At 46.2% G+C, this 13,879-nt stretch overlaps 1 protein-coding gene across 1 annotated transcript in view; it reads left to right on the top strand.

Annotated features, from left to right (window-relative positions):
- CNTNAP2 (contactin associated protein 2) overlaps positions 1-13,879 on the top strand; it is a 1,833,533-nt gene that overhangs the window by 1,588,745 nt on the left and 230,909 nt on the right. The window contains exon 16 of the mRNA XM_074366860.1: positions 9,785-9,955. Coding sequence (XP_074222961.1) covers positions 9,785-9,955 — 171 coding nt within the window. The remainder of the gene's footprint in view (positions 1-9,784; positions 9,956-13,879) is intronic.

Genomic DNA, 13,879 nt, shown 5'->3' with positions numbered 1-13,879 from the left:
GGACAATCCAAAATGAGGAACCCATGCAGATAAAAGACAAGGAGCCCCACACAGCGTTGTGGATGGTGGGGGCTGAGCAGCTGCGTGTGGCTGAGGCAACGGGGTTGGGGGGGTTGAGGGGGGGAGAAGTTGGGTTAATACTCCATGTGGGGGAGCTTGCAATGCATTCCGAAGGCATTTGGAACCAATAGGGGTTTTACTCATGAGAGTGACACAGTCAACTGTGCATTTTAGAGAGATTTCCCACTGGCTTTGTAAAGGCTGGCTTTAAGATACCAACACTGGAAACAGAACCAAAAGTTAGTGTGGGATCCAGGCAAGATTACAGCCCGAGACAAGGCAGCAGCGGGAGTGGAGAGGAGGGACACACTGCAGGGGAGGCCGCGAGGGGCTGTCACCAGACCTTGGGGAGGGATGGATCCCCAGCAGTGACTCCCATGTTTCCGGCTTGGGTGGCAGAGTGGGAACAGCTCCAAAGTGGAGAGCACTGTGGATAGAGTTAACTTGGAAGAAATGTGTGTTCACTTTCCATCATTTAGAGTTGGAGGTATTTGTATGTGGAAGTAAAGCTGTCCGGTAAGAAGTGCACATGTTGATCTTGAACTCAGAGCAGAGATCTAGCTGTATGCATACATTTGAGACTCACTGACCCAGGGTTAGGGCTTGAAATGATGAAAGCGGGTGAAATCACTCAGGAAAAGAAAGAAATGCAGAAGTTTCATCCTGAGGGCATGCAAGCCTTTGGAAGTTCGGCAGTCTGCAGCGACGCCCTCCCATGGCCATTTTGGTGTACTACACTACGTGTCAAGTATCTTCAGTGCCGACCTGCAGATAGTGGACGTGAATTTGTCCCACAAACTCCTGATGCAACAACGTTTTGTTTTTACTAAATCAACAAGCCTTCCTCCAGTCCCTTAGTCACCAGAATATGGGCAATTCAGTCTTGCTATTCCCTTCTTCTTTGGAATCAATCACAAAAACCTTTGGGGTTTACCCAAGACAGAAACCGGACTGAAGAACAGGCAGCCCAGGCATTTCCATTTCACACCTTGGAACTCATTTCTCCACTTCCGGTTGTTAATTTTTAACTTTAAACCCAAGTATACTTAAGATGACTCAGACAGAACCCAGAGAACCAAGAAAGAAAATATGAGGAGACCCAGGGCTCCAAGGTGGAGACCCTGAAAAGCTTTGCAGGACAACTGAGACCCTCTCCCCGCCTCCGAATGTCCGAGCACACACCACACACCGCTGTTTCAGGCATTCAGAAGGAAGAAGAGCGACCTCTTTAAGTATTGTTGTGTTTAAGTGCACCATTAATGGGTTTGATATGTGAGTTTCCATGACTAATTAGGAACGATCCAGTTTTATCGCAGGCACCCCCAGTCTAGCAACTGGTCAGCTCATAGCAGGGCAGGAAGCACCCCTGAGCTTTGGAGTTTCACCATGATATTCTTTTTTCCTGTGGGACCCCATCTCCATTCTTGCCCAAAGTTACCAAATCACAGAGACACAGTGTGAAAGCTTTGTATCGTCAACTCCTCCCACAAGGTTGTAACATCGCCCACTTTGGGTTGTAACCATGGAAATGGCTCGCTGGAGGGGATTAATCTCTGCAGAGGGAGTGGCTGCCTCCTGACTTGCAGCCCTGCCTCCTGAGTTGAGCTCGCCCTGTAAAATGAGGCGGAGGGCAGAACAAAGCCACGTTTACCTTTCCTGAATGCACAAAATGGCTTAATTAAGGAAGTAATTTTTTTTCTCTACCCATAAGGACACGTCTACAAATAGGCTGAAATCTGCATGCAAATGAAGCCATCTGGTTTGTTGTTGTGAATAGCACCCAGCCGCAGTAAACAAGAGAAGCCTCGTTACAGAACTCAAAGAAGTCTCCAGTTTCTAACCTTTGGGTCACTAAAAATGTTCAGAGTAATTAGTCTCCTCAAAGCTGGTATTTACATTGGAAAGTGCTTGCCACTTAAACCAGAAGCTATAGACACACTTCTTGGTGCCATCCCTCCCAGCGCTGGGCCGTTTAGTGGCTCTGAGGAAACGGCTGAAACTGGGAGAGGATGGGCAAGTCCCCTGGCTTCCGGGCCACACCAGCAGCCACACACCCTGCAAAACCACAGCAGACAGTCACATGCAGTCTCCTCCGTGTCGGCCCAGCGCCAGCTCTTCCAACCACGGCCTCTTCGGCTTTTCCTAACTACCTCTCTCCCCTCTGAGGAGGAAGGAAGGTCAGCAGGGGCCGGACGCAGCAGGGTGAGGGCCCCACTGCTCCTCATGCCTCTGCGCATCACGCGACTCTGGTACCGCTTTGTTCAAATGAACCTGTTTACAGTTTCTCCGTTGCTCGGTCATTCCTCCTTTCATCGCATTTTTATGTGATGGCTTCTTGACAAAACCCTGCATCATGCTGCCAGGGCTCAAGGATAACTCTAATTCATGTGTCCTGAATGGACCTTTTATTTAAGCCAATAAGGAGACAAAGAATGAGGGAGCACAGTTTGGAAAGCCAGTGAAGGGGGAGCAGAGGAGCACAGAAAGGGCAGTGCAGGCTCAGGCAGGGGTGGGTGTGGGCTGGGGATGCGCCGGCAGCCGAGAGCTGGGACCTGGAGTGAGCGCTCCGTCTGCCTGGGGCGTTGCCGCCTCCCTCTTGAGGATTCTCCCCGGTGGAGAAGCGGACTCAGGAGAAGCTCAGGGTCGTCAGCTTCCTGCTCACACATTTAAGCTGCCATCCTCCCCACTTCTCGACCAAGCCCTGGACAGTGACTAGAAGTGATGCCAAAGCCACCCGTTTGGTGATGGATAATAGCACGTGTTGAACGGTTATTTTGTGCTCACTGTTCTGCTAAGTACATTTCATGAATTATCACCTGTGATTCCCAACAACCTTTAAAAGAGATTCCGGTATTCTTCCATCGTGCAAATAAGGAAACTGAAATTTAGGAAGATCAAGAAATCTGTCCAGAGTCGCCCAGTGGGCAGCAGTGATAGAGCCGGATTGTCTGATTCCAGAGCCCACAATATTCAGAAACTGGTCAGAAGGCTGGAGGAGAGGGAGCCTGAGAACAGGATTGGTTAAAAGTCTGTGTACGTATGACTCAGACCCCAGTGCACTTCCTCCCACCCTCCTGGAGGTGAGACACTAGGCACTGAAGAAAAAAGATCAAAATTAAGAATGCAAAGGAGCCAGAGAAAGAAAAGTAAATATAAAACAGGTAGGTGTTTGAGAAAGAGGGCAACGAGAAATGATCGAAGTCCAGGCTTGGCGTGGGGAAACTGTCCACACCAAGGTACCATATAAACTCTCAATGAAGGGAATTACAGGAAGGATCCTGAAAGTTTCCAAAGAGAAAAAAATACAAGTAACACAGGAGAGGAAAGTTTTCCTCGATCCCCTAAGTGTCCTGGCTGGGTCTAAGAATTAAACTGACAAAGACATTAACAGGAGAAACACATACAAATGTATTTAACAGACATTTTGCATGGCATGGGAGCTTTCATAAGAAAATGAAGCCCCAAAGAGATGGTTAAAACCGAGTGTTTTGATGCTTGGATTGATGAAGGGTGGAGAGTCATGGAAAGGCAGGACAGGACAGAGTGTGAGTTGAGTGTAGTGAGCTTAGCAGGCCCTGTTCTTTGGGTGCCCTCTGTCCCTTTGTCTGTGGAGATGAGGATGCTTCTTCCCTGTGGGGATAGAGAGGGCACCACACAGGGGAGTTTTATGACCTGCTTCAGAGGAAGCTCAGAAAGTCCTTCTGCACCTGCCGTTTCTCAGCTTGAAATACTCAATCTGCCAAGATTACGTATTTGGGAGCAGCGTGTCCTGAACCCCATTAGCTAAATTCATGATGTGGTCATCAGAAAGCATTATCTTTCTCAGTAGCAACACTGAGAGCTTGAAGGTAGTGGAGAAATGCCTTTAAATATCCATGGGAAAGTAATTTCCTGGAGCATCTCACTCAACTGTGAAAGCAAAATAATGACTTCAGAGGAGCAAGGATTTAGGAAGTTGACCTCATTGGTCCCTTTTCTCAAAAAGCAACTTGAGAATGTGCTCTGTGTAAACAAGGGTGTAGATCCAGAAAGAGGAGCACCCAGAGTCAGAGACAGTTAGGAATTTGGGGCTTTAATACAGAAGAGGGACAAAAGGAAGTCCCTGCAATAAGGGTAAGAGGGAGGTCCAAGGACAGGAGCGGGGAGCGGTGCAGCGCCCTGAGAAGCAGCAGCCCAGGAGACCGCAGGAGGATGGAAGGCGGTCATGTGGTGCCTCCAAGGGCCCAAAATGCGACAGCTGGATTGTCTGATGTGCTTAATGTTGGAAAATTTTGAGAAGAGTTTTACAAGTGTGTTGGAGAATTTGTAAAGAGTTCATGACAGATACATAGAAAATTAGGCAGATGAATCAATAGTTACCTGTTTTTTCTAGAGAGACAAAAAATTATACAAAAAAAGAAAATATAATTAGATGTCACTGACTGGCTCATTAGTGAATGATACCTAGTTCTACAAATACAAATATTGAACCTATGATTTTGCTATTTTGGGAGAAGATGGAGAAAGGAAATAGGGAAGTAGGCTTGTAAAAATGCTCAGTTCTCATCTTGCATTGAAAAAAGCCAGGAGAAAGTATTTAAAATTCATAAATCAGTAAGTGTCTACACAAGTGTATTTTAGAAACATGGGGATACAGAAAGGGTTGTGACCAAGAAGTCGGGTTTGGTAGGGGAGGCTGGAGCCGGGAATAGCATTTTGCTGTATGCCACTAGCACCACTGGACTTCTAAAACCAGGCACATGTAATTCTTTGTTAGAAATTAAAATTAGGGTGAAAATGAATTGCTGCCCATCAGAAGATATCCTTAGAAATTTTGAAGTCAGAATCCCATACTAAATAATCATTGGTAAGATTAAAGTAATTGCCCGGTAGAGAATGTGGATGAATGCACAATACTGCATTCTGTACCGGTGGTTCACTGAGGTTTGAAGTCATGGTGGGTTTCAGCAACCTAGTCTCCTGCGCCACCTGGAGGCACCTCCCTGGTTCCTCTTCCCACCCAAGGTGAGCCCAGGCCTTGCCTAGAATGTACTTTTCTTTATTAGTACTAATAGTAATTTATTTCATATTTACTGGTAGTAATAATAATAAGCAATGTTTATTTAGCAGTTACAGCATACAGAGCGTTTTACATAGATCTCTTTTAATCCTCTTAACAGCTCCTTGTAGCTAGATGGCACTGTTATTCACCCTCTTCTTCCCTTTTATTTTTTTTCCACCTGCATTTTATTTTTTTAATTGAAATATAGTCATTTACACCGTTGGGTTTATTTCGGGTGTACAGCAAAATGATTCAGTTATACATATATATATATATATTCCTTTTTATATTCTTTTCCATTATAGGTTATTAAAAGATATTGAGTACACCAGAAACTAGCACAACATTGTAAGTCAACTATACTTAAACTAAAAAAAAAAGAGATTGAATATAGTTCCTTGTTCTATACAGTAGGTCCTTGTTGTTTATCTATTTTACATACAATTTTGCGTAGCCCAGAACATATTTTAAAAGCTTCTCGCATGACCGACTTCATTTTCAAGCTGGCAGAGCCTTCAGCCTCACCCCCACTCTTAGGGGTGGGGCCCAGCCTTTGATGACCTCTGCCCTCGGCTGGGTCCCTGACCGCTTCCCACCTGCCTTGTCACCCTGTTACTGGGGACTGTCACCTCCCATCCCTAATGTTTATTTCTGTTCTGCATCACACTCTCCCTCTTGGTTTCCGACCTTGCCTGCTGCTGCCCGTCCACCCTGGCCATCCCTGCCACCTGTGGTGGCACCTGGATTGCCATCTTGTGAGTCCTGTTCCCAACTTGGTGTTCTCGTCCAATGTCACTTTACCCTCTGCAGCGCTGACCTTGAGAACAAGCACAAATTGCGACCATTTCAACAACCTTAAGATTATAAGACCATCAGTCTTGCAAATGTGTGGGATCATTCAATGAGGTCTATGGGGAATAATAGGAATTAAGTCAGGAATATGGAAAATTATGGCGTGCTAGTGGGAGCTGTGTCCAGTTACGGTGGGTACTAAAGCAGTATTAGCGTTTATTTATATTTATTTAATATCATCAATACTCAAGCTACTATAAAGTAGATTTTGTCCCATGAGAACTTTGCATATGGAGTGAAACTGGATATAACTTATCCAAATGTTTCACTTACCCATTGATTTGATAATTATTTATTGAGTACTTAATATATTCTAGAGCCAAAGGTTACGAAATGAAATGGTATTCTCCCATCTTTCAAGGAACTTGCAGTCAGCTGGGAGCAATATAAACAAACAATAATAGTGTTACAAGCTCCTTGCATTAGGAATGGTAACAAGTACTAGAAAAAAGCACTCATGTTATTTTGTTATAACCAAAAATCCCAGAGATTGGGCGACGGACTCATCAGATCAGGCCTCATAGAAGTCCCTGGGGGTCTGGAGCAGCGGTGCCCAAACTTTCTTATCGTGCCCCCTGCTCATTAAAACCTTTAAGCTCACATCCCAATCAGCTTGCTTGTGAATTCTGTCCGTCCTCCACTGTGCTCATATATTATGTACACCATAAAGCATAACTAAAGTAAATATTTTAAAGGATGAGGTTTTAAAAAATATTAATAGAATTTCTAGCCTCCTCTGCTTGTGCCTCAGTGACCCCTTCCAAGTGGACACCTCAACTCTGACACTACCAGTCGGGACCAGGTGGAGGCCTCGCTGTTGCTGGCCGAGAATCGGGACTTAACGCATCCGGAGATTTGGGGCACGCCACAAGCCGCAACGCCAAAGATACCACGTGACCATCCAGACATTTCCAGAAGGATGCCTGGTTCCCACCACTTGTAGAAGGCATAATTTCCCTCTGAACATACCCAGTCAAGAGACCACGTTAGTCCGAAGTTGCTTAGTGAGCACAGAATGAGAACGAATGGAGTTGTGGTCTTTAGGGATATCTCGGCCAATGAGAATAACGATTGAACTGGCCTTCTCCTCTCTGGGGGTCTTTCTGTCCAAATAACCAGTGCTGGACTTCAGATAAATACTGACATATCTTACCTTTAGCTTTCCTTTTTTTCTAGAATCATCTTAGACACCTGTCCTTTTGTGAATACATCACCTCAGAAAACAAGAACGCATTTGATTGGACTGAAAGTTTGAAGTGTTCATTGATGTATGTTCTGCCTAAGACACAGTTGCTTTGCCTCAGGCTGGAGCAGGACTGGGGACTGGTCGACCCTTACAGGCTCCTGGGTTGTTACGCGCTCTCACCCAGCAGGACAGGCTGAGTCCTGCTGACCCGGGGGGCTCATCTTTGTTCCTTCGTAGAACTCCGGTTGGTGAGAGGGTTGCAACTTCTGGTTTGATTTAGGTGTTATCTTGAGAGGCTCATTTTCAGCCAGCTGGGAGCTCCTCTCACCGCATCTGAAGCTGGATCTCGGGCCAGGAAGAGGTCTCAGCCCTTAGATCACAGCAATCTAAACAAGAGTTAAGGTTCTTTTTTTTTTCAGGTATTTTTCTAACCAATATCATATCACATTCTTCTTCCCAAGAGGAAACCAGTCTATTTTTCTCCTACTGAAAGTTATGACATTGCAGTTTTTTTAAAAAGAACTTAAAACAGTGCTAAGACTTCTTGGGACACGTGCAACAGTGGGTACCCCTGTTTTTACCTTAATGAAGACGTTTGCAAACATATTTTGTGCTGACTTACTGGTTCTATATTGCCATTCGCTTATCTAGATGTCACTGTATCCTAGACGTCTGAAGAACAGAAATAAATAGCATTAATTAAACAAGAGGATACTTTAATATCTCATAATATAGCAGTACTGTTCATTTAGGATAAATTAGGATTTGGGGATTAGCAGATACAAACTGCTGTATTTAAAATAGATAAACAACAAGGTTCTACTATGTAGCACAGGGAACAATATTCAATATTTTATAGTAACATATAATGAAAAAGAATATGAAAAAGAATATATATATATGTGTAACTGAATCACATGCTGTACACCAGAGACTAACGCAACACTATAAATCAGAGGTACTTCAATCTAAATAAATAAATAAATAAATAAAAGTACCTGAGGTGTGGCATATTAAAAGCGCCATCATTTCTTTAAAAAAAAAAAAAAAAGAATAGCAGTTGAAATTATTGTATATGTGCATTAGTTGCATAAAAGGAAGGGAAAATACAGTAGATAGAAACTAATAGAATAGAATTGATTCAGTGTGTTCTTTCAAGGAAAAATATGGCAAAAAAATCAATTTTTTTAAAAAAAAAAAACATGTATTTTAGATGTTAAAAGAAAATTCTGCACAGACAGTTTACTGGTCTAGTAGACTTTTGTTCCGGGACTCATGAATCAGGCAGCCTCCAATCCAGCAGATAAGCATCTTGGAAGAGCTGTACGAGGTGAGGGATTTTTATAGACCAAGGGGAGCAGGGAGAAGGAGGTTATCCTGGGCGAGTGCCGACTGGCTGAAGCAGGGCATAGTCTCACATGAGCAGAGGGAAGGCTCGGAGCGTCAGGTGCCCTGAGCGGAGCAGGCAGGTGCTGACAGGATGGCCTGGACCTTCCTTCCCTGAGCGAGCCGAGCACAGAAACTGTTAAGTTTTGATTTGCTGACGTGGGGCTTAGCATGAGTGACTCCATCTTGGCCTCATCTGGTGACTTTAACATGGGTTTAGTATTAAGAGTAAAGGCTTTAGTAACTGTTTTAAAGCACATCCATGGATTTCAGTCCTTAGCTGTGCTGGGATGGGTACGCAGAAATGTGCACGTTCAAAAGGAACTTCTCCCCTGTGAGTAAAGTCGAGTCGGCTCTTGGTCTCAAATTCTTGGTCCATCTGTCCTGATGGGATGTGAGTCCTCCAGCTGGGTGTTTTTTATTCTGTCCTGTCAACTGCCTTTCTCCCGGGGCCGCTGGCTACTACCAGGCAGTGAGTGGGGAGGGGATGGGTACATCTGTGTCTACCCTGTGAGTTCAAGGGTAGAGGCTGATTGTGGGCCCTCAGGTGGGCTCAGCTCAGCACTCCCACCCAACATAACACACCACAGGCTGGAGTGTCCCCTGGAGTCTTCAAGGAGGAAGAAGCTGGAGGCAGGGAGACCCTCCCTGCCCAGCAACTCACCTCTGGGAGTTTTGGAGCAGGAAGGATGGGGAGATGACTGGCTGGGTCATCCCTCCTTTGCCCCCAGTTCCTCACTTCCACAGAGCTTCCATGCTCCCCACGGTTGTGTTCCTGCTGCACGTGGTGTCTGAGCAGCTGCTGGCTGGAAGCAGGCCCTGGTTATTCCAAGGCAAAGGCAGATGAGAAGCAAGAGCAGAAAACCAAAGACTCCATTCGTAGGCTGTCCCTCCAGGTCGGCCCAGGTGTTTCTTGCATCAAACGTAAGCATGAGCTCAAAACAGCCACACTCACCCCTAGAGTGACACCAAGGGCCTCTCTCCATTTTCTCCTCTTTTGACATTTACTCTTAGAGCCCCTCCAGGACTGCTCTTGGTAGGAACTGTCAATCCTTAATCAAATATTTTATGTACTTACACACATAGAACTTTTGGAAAGTCAAAGATATGTTAGTGGGGATTCTGTGCAACGTTGCTCAGCAGGTAGAGAAGACCAGAGGGCTGCTGTCAATGGAAATGTATTAAAACTCAAGAAATGGGGCTCTCTTCCATGACTGCCATGATCGTGGTGTGAATTACCGTTTCTTTCTCCTCCGCAGGGAATTACTGGAATGCCGCCTCCTTCCCAAACCCATCATCCTACCTGCATTTCTCGACTTTTCAAGGAGAAACTAGTGCCGACATTTCCTTCTACTTCAAAACTTTGATCCCCCGGGGAGTGTTTCTTGAAAATCTGGGGAACACAGATTTCATCAAACTCGAGCTGAAATGTGAGTATAGGTTCTTTGCCATCTCATGAATAGCTACTCTTGTCACTTCAGGCTGATCTGAACCCCGATTATGTAATTTCATTGGATTCAAGCATCAGCGGTCTCCTTTGTTCCAGAAGCAGTGCTGGGAGGGAGCAGCACAACTTGAGAAAGACCTGGGCTCCTGGGCTCAGATTGCTCACAAGGAAGCAGGCACATGGAGATTCCCACAATGCTGTGCGAGTAAGATGAGAATAAATCACTCTAATAATATAGGAGAAGAATGTGTATTTAAAGTTTATTTGTGTTTATTTTCCGAGGAGACAGGGTTAAGAGTAGGGAGAGGATTGGGTAAAGTGATCAGAAATAAGTAATGAGGGTGGGGGTAACAACACAAAGAAAAATAGGAATAATCAAAATTAACGTCTAATAATGAAGCAGCCTGGACACAGTACTGTGTTACTCGGTGGAACTTTGAGTCTGCACTTTCCAGAAGAGGCCCCATACCCACACACCCTCTAAAGGTTTGGGTTCTGATTGATTTAGCCAAGGGCACAGAAACTACCAGAATCCCAGCTCCATCAGCTTGTCTTGGATCCCAAAGACCCTCACGAAGTCACGTGGTCGAGGATGGATGCCGTCTGTTGAAGGGGAGGGGTTCGTGGGATCCGGGCAGTGCAATTCACATTGTAACAGGGCCCTTTTATCCTTGGGGCGTAAGTGCAGCTTTAGGAATTTATGTCCAGAGACCTCCAGGTTTGGTGAATATTTGCACACGCCAGGCTCTCCTGCCTGTTCAGACCAAGACAGAATCAGCAAAGGAACAGACAGGACCAGGAGGGGGAAGCAAGTCAGTGCTGGCCTGTCCCTGCACGAAATCACGGTGCCTGTTCCCCGCATCACTGTCCTTCCTCCTCGTCTGTGGTCATCATCCGAGCGCCCATGTGACTGGGTCTGGTCCGGGAATGATCCCAAACCTATTTCCCAGAAATGGCTGATGGAATAGTTGTCTCTCTTTGTAGTTATAATTGTGCGGTGTGGTCTTTGAGAAAGGGACTCTCGGGTATCTGTCGTTCTGCTGAAATCCTATGGGATTCTTTCTGTAAAATGGTGGACAGTGGTAGAGGAGAAAGTGTGTGGACTTTGGAGTTCTCATTCTCGGGTTGAAATCCAAATCCTTGGGAAATTGCTTAATCTGTTTGAATCCCAATTTCCTAACCTGTGAAGTGGGGGTGGTAATTTGTGGAGCTTGTCTTGATGCTGGAAGATAGATATTCATGAAGCGTTTCTTTCAGTGTTGTGTGGTCGTAATGGTCATCTTCCTGGGCATGCTCGTTATAGCTCGAATATGAACCAAATCTGACTGAAAGAAAGCCTGAGAATAGTCTAGCCCTAGAATTTAAAAGTGAATAAATAGAAATCCTCTCTTTTGTGAATTATGGACTGGACTTACTTAAAAGGGGTTTTTACTTTCCACCGCAGATTGAGTCAAACTGTTTTCTGACCTACACCTTGTTGGCTGGTATTTTAGAAATATCCCATGGTAAAAAAGGAAAATTGATAATCCCACATTTGGGTTACTGTATAAGCTCCTAAAAAATTACTTGGATTCACCCTGTCCTTGTTTGGTTCCCCACATTCAGTGAACCCAGGTCTGGGTTGGAAAGAAGACAAAAGAAGTGTAGAAAGAGCAGGTGTCTCCACTTAGAGATCTGCAGGGTAGAAGTTCACTTTTTTCTAATTACGAAAAACTTCATCAACGTGTCCGTTTTCTCAGCATTTCCATGATATGAAAACTCTGCGGCAGAGGGTGAATGAAAGCCTTGTTTTGCCCTTTAGCTCTCATCTGTCATGTGGTTTGCTTTTGAGAAAGTGTGAGGCACTCAAGGCAGGAATGAGAAGCTGGCCTTTCCTCGGAGCTCTAATAATTACGAATAACCTTCTAATAATGACTAAGCTGGAAATGCCTTTTTAGAAGAACCCCCAAATGTCCACTGCTACACAGCATCTCCATTTAGGCTCAAAGGCATTCATGGGGGTGGGGGGGAGTCAGGTTTCTCTATCTGATCAAAACTTTATGAAGAACATGGAGAGAAGATGGCCGTGACTGAGGCTTGCTGCTACCCATCTGCCACATTTCTCCCGGCTCTTCTCTGCAGGAGCCCTGGGGCAGCGGGCAGAGAGGGAGGGTTCTCTCGGGCCCATTTTTCTCTTCTGCTGAGGAGTCCGGCAGACCTCACTGCTCACGCAGCGAGGGCTGGCCCCCTGGGAGGGCTCAGAGACCAGGGTTCCTGGAGTCAGACTTTCTAAAACTGTCTCTACTTTTTTCCCCCTTTACCTTGTTAGCCCTTCTGATAGGAATTCAAATTCTGTTTCTCTGCGTGTGTCTCAAAGGACTTTTGTCGCAGTGCATGCCTGCGTGGTGGTTTTCAGGATGCCACTTCTGTTAATTAGCGACATCGTGCCCTTCTGTCAGAAGGAGAAGATTCTTGACTCTACGAACTAAGTGAATGAGGTGCCATCAACATCTTAATGTGCAAGTAAAAAACATATGCGATAAAATTAGAGCGATGTTACTCACTAGTATACTTTGAAGGTAAAATCTTCAGGCTGTGTTTCACTTGCTCTCTATTTACTCATTCGTTCAGTGAGTGTTTACTGAGTCCCTGCTATGCGCCCGATGCGGTGCTCGGTGCTGAGGGAATGTGGTCCAGTCAAGCCTGGGTTCTTTCCCTCAAAGATCTGTTTGTTTTGGAAAGCAGTCAAGTAGATCAGTACTTATGAAAATAATAATAAAAAAATAGCTCAGCTTTACTCAGATGCCCTATGTCTCAGGCACTGCGTCCAAGATTCTACGCAGATCATCTCACTCGCTTTCCTAACCGCCCTTCGGAGTGGGCACTACCATCAGCATCTCTGTTTGACGAATGAAGAGACAGGCGCAGGGCGAGGAAGCGGCCCGGCCACGGGCACACGGCGGGAGAGCGGCCGGGCTAGTGTTGGGCCCCAAATGTTTCTTGTCCGTCCTGAGCCATTGCTTTCAACACCAAACCGCGCTGCCTCCCAGAGCGGACAGACGTTGAGAGAGACGGCTGAGAGCACCGAGGCGGGTATTGGCCCTGACTGGAGGGACAGGGGTGCTTCCCAGCGAACATAGGGCTTTCCTTAAATTCTGATGGGTGAGCAGAGGTCAGGAAGGTGAAGACGGCGGGGGAAGAACAGGTGGGGTCAGGAGAGGAGAACACGGGTGAGTGAAGGTGTAGGGGGCTGGACCCGGGGCCCCAGAGGGAGAGTTCAGCAGGGAACCTGGTGAACTAGGGGCAGCGGAGCCAGAAGGGCAGGTAGCGGTCAGAGCATTTGGTGCCCGCTGGGCTGGGGGAGAGCTGGCTGCGCTCGACCCTGAAAGCTACAGTGAGCAGGGGCTAACATGATCAGAGGGAAGATGGAAAGCCAGACAAGACGCAGTGGGGGCTCGTGTGAAGACGGTGGCAGAGTGAATGGAGAGGGGGGAAGATGACAACGAAGGCTTATAGATGTGAGAGATGCTTAGGTGAGAGATTCCACAGATTCTAACAAAACAGCTGTGTGGGTGAAGCGGAGTGGAAGGTTTTAGAATGAAGCCAGCAGTTGGTTGTGATGGTTTTGATGACTGTGTAAGTAGGACACCTTTAAGGAGTCCAGCAGGGGAGGGCAAAATGCAAAGTGCGTTTGGGATGTTTTGAGTCTGAGGGTCTGCAGGACATAGGAGCGTCTATCCATGTGGGCACACCTGGAGGGCGCTGTGGGTTCACGTCTGGAGCCCAGCAGAGCCGTCTGAGTCAGAAACGCAATGAGCGCGGCACCATCACCTGGAGAATCATCAGGACATGAGCACTGGGCGCCTTCAGCAACCCAGTAAAGAAAAAGAGGTCGGAGGTACGGGAGCGTAAGGGGCCAGCTGAAGGA

Source organism: Camelus bactrianus, chromosome 7 (genome assembly GCF_048773025.1).
Source record: "Camelus bactrianus isolate YW-2024 breed Bactrian camel chromosome 7, ASM4877302v1, whole genome shotgun sequence".
NCBI lineage: Eukaryota > Metazoa > Chordata > Mammalia > Artiodactyla > Camelidae > Camelus > Camelus bactrianus.
Note: the sequence above shows the minus strand (reverse complement) of the source record. Positions and strands in the feature narration are given on the sequence as shown.